Genomic DNA, 6,395 nt, shown 5'->3' with positions numbered 1-6,395 from the left:
ACACGTTTTCTTCAGCCGAAACTGCAGAATGAGCAGCAGGCACCTTACAAAGCATTTATATAGAGGCACAGATACAAAACAGCTTTGTAAAGCTTGTGCATGTATTGATGCCAGCAGCTTTCTATAGCGCCGCACTTTGTCGTCTTTGTAATGTACGTTTTTTAGTGCATTATAATAATAATAGTAATTTATTATACCCCACTCTTCATACCTATTACTTCAAATAAATTGAATCCATAAAAGCTTTTTCTTCCATATTTTTGTACTTATGGTTTTTATGGCGCGGCAATGGTGAATGTAACGCACTCTATCAGCTTCACAATTGCGTATGAACAATTTTATTGGGGACACATGTATTTCTTCCAATCTGGATTATGCTTAAACGAATAATTTCGCTTTCGACGCACTAATTACAGCAGTGCACTAATTTACAACAACTCACATAAGTATAGAAACGGAATATAAAACATTCGTGCAGCTGTTTACAAGGAAACAGCTGCCTTACTGCGCAGAGTTTCAGCTTTTCTCTTCCTTGCCTTTGCATTGGCATCCAATATTTTGTCGTTCATCTTGCAGCAGTAATTCCTCAATAAAATATTCGTGCTACACCACAAAAGGTGCCTTAACACAAATTCACATTTGTGTCCATCCTCGCAAGCGTCGAACTCTGAGGAATCATCACTGACGAGCCGTTCAAGCGTGAGGTCAGTCACTAAACGACGTTGGTTTGGCAGATTAATAAATTCCTCTTTCGCTGATAGTTGCTTAACAACCACGTAGTTGTGTGCGACAGCGTTGACGGCAAATATAGCTGGATAGACAAGTCCTCCCCTGTCAAGTTGTTTCACGAGCTCGTACCGTCCATCCGAGTCTGAGACCGATGTCAACCTTTTCTCTGTCAGTGCGTCCCTGCATTTCGAACAGTTGAGCTTTTTCAATGAAGCGTACACGGCATAGCCCGCCACGTAGACCAGTACCGGGACGATGTCTTTAATTTCAGACAGGGCATCCTTCGTTACTGCAACATTTAGGCTAGGGCGTGGGTGGTCTGCGTGTGTCTGAAATTCATCCCATCGCTCATCCTTACTGATGGCTGGTAGAGTGCTTTGCAGCCTTAGCTTGTTCACACATTCGTACACTTGTCTTATCGACACATGATACTGGGATCCAGCTAGCATCCTGTACTTCCCGAAGCGTTCCTCCAGACTGTCGGTCTGGATCTTTCCTAAAAGGACGTACGAGAACTTGAGCTCTTCGAAACAGCACTTTGTGAACTCCACTAAAGCATATGTTGTGTGGTCGATAGCGGCATGGGTGTCTCTTGTTAACGTGCCGCTGTCCAAATTTTTGCTTTTCCACTCTTCCAACCAGGCCGAAAGATTGCGCAGGAAACCAATCTTGATATCATTTTCGTTAGGAAGCACTGGTTCCTGGAACTTGTCCAGTAGCCTTTTTCCTTTCGAAGGGGTTTTCACGTTCACAATCTCCCACCATTTTACCACTATCTCAATGAAAGTGGCAGTACCCTCAAAAAACAGAAGGTTGTGCTTCGTCCCAAGGGCTCGAAGGGCCTGAGGAAGGTAGTCATTGAAGATCTGCAATGCCAACTTCACGTTCTGTCTTTCAATGTTCGATGGACAGAGAGCCTTTCTTGACAGGCTGTAGCCATAGCTTAACAGCCTCTCGGACTCCAAGTTGTACAGATTTCTGATTGTAGCAAATGATGCAGAGAGCATTTGCTGTTTTCCAGTGAAGTCTGGTTTCAACTCGGGAAAGTAGAAGCACTTTTGGTCGTTTTTCTGGTTCAGCCAGTTATTGCGTATACACTTGAGTATGTGTACCGGGTCTATTACAAAAAAGAGTGGTCTTTTGGGGTTCGATGGGTGAGCGTAAACAATTTGTTTAGAAGGAGGTGACGAGAAGTGAGACATAGCCTTCGCGTTGATAGCATTGTTGTCACTTACGACACAAACTACCCTGTACCCAATCTCTTCCAGTCCGCATATTACTTTCCTCAGCAAGTTGTGCAGATCTTCTGCGTCGGCTCTTTGCACAGGGACGATGTGAGCGACTTCCTTAAATTGGCACAAGATGCTCTGCACCATAAAGACAAGTGCGCTGGTTGCTGCAGCTGAGCTGTTCAGAGCAGCACCGGTAATATTGCCTCCCTTGTAGTCAAAATAAGGCTTGATGTGAATTTCATCCACCATCAGAGTCACAAAACGTTGGCGATCATTCAAGTCGGTGATTCTTCCCGCCATGTACCGGAGGAATGATTCACTCTGATGTTCGATTTGAGGATTCATACCGTACGATGAGCATATTGAACGAATGGTCACTGGGTGCGGGAGAGCCATGCGACCGGATCCGCGTATATATTCGAATGCATGAGGTGATACTGTGAATAGTAGACAGCAAAATATCATGAAGTCGGCTGAGTAACGCCTCCGAACTTTCTTCGTGGAGAGTAGCTGTAACTGCTCGCTAAGAAACTGTATGACATTGGAACTGCCATCTGTGGGCGAGAAAGACAACTTTTCAAGCAGCAGAAGAATCTGCTTGCATATATCTTCATTACAGGATTCAGGACTCTGAGGGAAGTAGGCACTGCTATTCTCGATGCTCTCGAGCAGACCCATCACCGCTTTCTTGCTGTTTGCTACAGTTGGAACGGGGGAATCGATGCCCACTTTCGTTATCGGCGTCCTTGCGAAGTAAACTGTCATGCCGAGGTCGGCTTTTACTGCAATTGAATATTTGATGCACGGAGGGTCATCTTCAGTGATGTGCAGTAAAATTAGTCGTTCCTTCCGTTCAATAGGGTGCCAGAACGTAGACTTTTTGCTTGTTATGAATTGCATCAGGTCTTCTAGGTTTAGAATCTTATCCGCTTCCTTCTCCTTGCGAAATACTTCAGCAGACGCTTCACACGCTTTCTTCAAAGAAGCAGCCTCAAGACGTATGCACTTGGAATCCGGATCCTCCCTCGAAAAGATTGGCTTCGAAAGATAAGATGGACATTGAGGAAACTTTGATGGGACTGCGCCTGGGCGAAGACGCAGGCGTGATAGTGGTGCAGTGACGGTGTTCCCTGTAAGGTCGTCGAGGTGAGAGACCTCCCGCACGATGTCGGCCTCAATGAAGTGAAGTTCACAGACCTAGAAAGAAGTTAAAAGTTATTCTAACATTCCTGATTTAAAGGCACTTTCTGTAATTTAGCAATTAACCTTCCCGTATTTTTCAAAAGTAACTATTTAAAGAAGCTCTGAACATCTTACCCTGGAGTGCGGTGATACAATGAAGTCTGCACGTGGTATCGCCCTAATCCAGGCACTCTGCGCTTCTTCATATTGTGGAAACTTGAAGACGTGATTTTTTTGCCCCGATTTGCAATTGCTCCTGCAATTGGGCACGCAGCACTTATTAGGCATATCTAGGCATGGCACTCCACATTCCGGGGCAATGAAGACTTGCGGTACACACAATCACAAGCACAGCACAAGTGTTGAGACTGCATGCACTGGTCACGTCTAGAAAAAAAAAATGTGCGTTCGAAAGCATGCGGCAGCATGGCTGAGCATGCCGGGACTTGTTTAACCTTGAAGCTATTCTGGGAGCGGCAGGGTTCCTGGAACTAATCGAATTGCAGTCGCCTCGTTCTTCTCCGAATAACCGGGGTTAACTATTGTATATCTTCCGCGCTTCATTTTCAACACGTGTGCGCCCCTAGTAGCTTCGCAGCGCGCTGCACGGAACTTCTATGTTGGCCTCTTATGCGTGACGTAGCTCAAGGGGAGAGGGTCAGCCAGAAGGCCTTCAGTTCTCTAGAGGGTGTTGATCGGGCGCGCGGCGACGATTTTATCGACGTTGGACTTTATACGGAACCTCACGGCGAAGGAAGAAATGGATCTGGAGTGTCCATATAGTTGCTATTGAAATAAACAGTCAAGGAAATTGACACCGTAAATTGGATGGAAAGCATAGAAATGTAACGCCCACTTATGTCGCTACGCGCAGCGGCTAAAATTCGGCGCTCTCGGTCGGCACTGCCAATGATAAGAAAAAAAAATTGAGGACGCTTAAGCTTCGCCTTCAAGGGTGGAACGCGATAGCATTATCGCACCCCGTTCTCCGCGTCCACTCATTCACTCGTCATGCTCTTGAGTCTCACAGACAGTTTTCATATACAAGACTTCTAAGTCCAAAGCACAACCTTTTTCTAATTATTTGTTCTAGGAGCACCAGGCAGACGCATGACTCCTCGCCAGCAGCACGGCCCACATCGCAGGGGACGCTTTCATACCAGACGCGCTAAGGCGCAGCGATCACGTCAGAGGCGCCCCGAATCGGACGCTGCACCTAGGAATCGCGCTGTGAGCGGAAAGAAGAGTCGCGTCGCCTAAACACGAGGGTTGGATTGACGCAGGCTGGAAGTTATCAAACGCGGGTATTGGCAACGTTACTAGACTAGCTTCAGTTTTAAAACTCGGCGCCGTTGCGCAGAACCGCCACCCGCCCGCGCCTTCGTGGCGCTGCAGTCGCGCCCGGCTTCACTTCCTCACTAGCCGGCTACGCGGGCGGGCCGGACTAAGCACGCGGTGCAGCGTTGGTGTATTTATTCTGTGGTTCGTTGTTGACAGCGAATTTCAGCAAGCATGTCATCCGTGGAACTGTAGCCTCCGCTGAGTTTCTTAAGAGTATCAGCAGACGATGCCGACGTGCTGCGTACCTGGCTGCATAGGCCGCTACCGGAACGATGTCGACAGTTCGGCGCATCACTTTTCCTGTGCTCCCAGCAATGCGACGCTTCGCTCGGCGTGAAACAGAGCGATTCCTCGTGCCGACCGGGAACTTTCTGCGAAATCCACGGCACGCGCTCGTGCCACTGCTCCTGCGTTTGTCGTCGTCTTCCACGGCTGGCTGCGTGGCCGTTCATCTTTCCAGCTTAGAATTTCACTTCACTTCTGTCGTCATAATGGGGAGACCGCGTTTACGGGGGTATGAGCCATTGCTTAAGGGAGTTCATATGAGGGAAATCAACTTTATTCAAGTCCTGCAGGCCACGAGAGCTTTGGGCTCTCATGGAGTGGGCGTCTCCCACGGCGGAATCGGGAGGTTGAGTTTCCTGGCGGCGTCGTGGACCTGCTGGACGGCCCAGAGTTGGGGGGCGAGTTCATTGCTTTTATGCGAAGCATATTACTAGAGCTCTACCCAGCTCGTCAGGCGCGGCGGTGTCGCCTTCAATACCACGTGACACCGTGACGTCACGACAGAGGAGAAACGGGGCTCCAACTCGCGCCGTCGCTCGCGGCGTCGCCTTCAAGGCTGACCACGTGACACCGTGACGTCACGACAGAGGAGAAACGGGGCTCCAACTAGCGCCGTCGCTCGCGGCGTCGCGGCGGTATATAAGCAGCTGCGCTTGTTTCTAGGTGGCTTTGGCTCAACTCTTGCAAGATGGGCTGGGTGGGAATCGAACCAGGGTCTCCGGAGTGTGAGACGGAGACGCTACCACTGAGCCACGAGTACGATGCTTCAAAGCGGTACAAAAGCGCCTCTAGTGAATGCGGTGTTGCCTTAGAAACGAGCTGTTTCTAGGCTCAGGCGTGCGTCGCTTGCTCAGGCGCACATTTCGCTGCTGCGCCGAACGCTGCGTTGCTCGACGCTCACCGCGTCCAATGCAGGGCGCGTAGTCGCTGCGCCGTAGCCCATTGTCTTACACCCCTTGGCGGGTCGACGGGAACGCTGTCGCGTTCCACTCTTGATGGCGAAGCAGAGTAACGCATGAGTTGTTTCTTCATCTAGCCGAACCAAATATAGCCAAGCAACAGCCGTTCACCAGGCTAAACAGTGGTTCAACTACTAAAATAAAGGCTAGTATGCTTCGCATCCTGGGCTTAACCTTAGCTAAACCACAGCCATTTTTTTCAAGCTTGCGCTTGTCTGGTTCGGAGTTTATGTGAGCTTGCGAGCACGGCCAGAGTAAATGATATACGTTAAGGGATGTATCGCAGTTGGTGCAACAAGACTTGTAGAGCTCAGGCATGTAATGGTGTACTTTAAAGAACCCTCGGGATTAACCTAGTGATAAACACAGGGGCCGCACGTTTCAGCTTCGCTGATTAAGCATCTTCACGGAATAAAAATCCACTTTTTTTTTGTTTGTATGTACAAAGACCGACCTCATCTGTTATTTGTAGCGCTTCTTTGGCGTGGTGAGAAGCTCCGGTGGGGATTAACATGATCCTACAATCACGCACTTTACCCAGATATTCAGGCTCGTGAGCCTAAACTGCGCGAAACGTTAAGACGACAGGAAGAAACACACGGCATTTAGAAACGCAGCTTCTGCGCTTCGCTGTACGCGTTTCTTCATTTCGTGCAGTTTACCCTGC

The 6,395-nt window shown here is 48.8% G+C and overlaps 1 protein-coding gene across 1 annotated transcript; it reads right to left on the bottom strand.

Annotated features, from left to right (window-relative positions):
* Positions 1 to 355: 355 nt before the first annotated feature.
* Positions 356 to 3,563, bottom strand: LOC126519707 (uncharacterized). Its single transcript, XM_050169068.3, has 2 exons — positions 3,279 to 3,563; positions 356 to 3,158 (listed from the first exon to the last, which is right to left on the bottom strand). The coding sequence occupies exons 1-2, from the start codon at positions 3,429 to 3,431 to the stop codon at positions 483 to 485; spliced, it is 2,829 nt and encodes a 942-aa protein (XP_050025025.1). The 5' UTR covers positions 3,432 to 3,563; the 3' UTR covers positions 356 to 482.
* Positions 3,564 to 6,395: the final 2,832 nt, after the last annotated feature.

This window comes from Dermacentor andersoni, chromosome 10, assembly GCF_023375885.2.
Source record: "Dermacentor andersoni chromosome 10, qqDerAnde1_hic_scaffold, whole genome shotgun sequence".
NCBI classification, from domain to species: domain Eukaryota; kingdom Metazoa; phylum Arthropoda; class Arachnida; order Ixodida; family Ixodidae; genus Dermacentor; species Dermacentor andersoni.
Note: the sequence above shows the minus strand (reverse complement) of the source record. Positions and strands in the feature narration are given on the sequence as shown.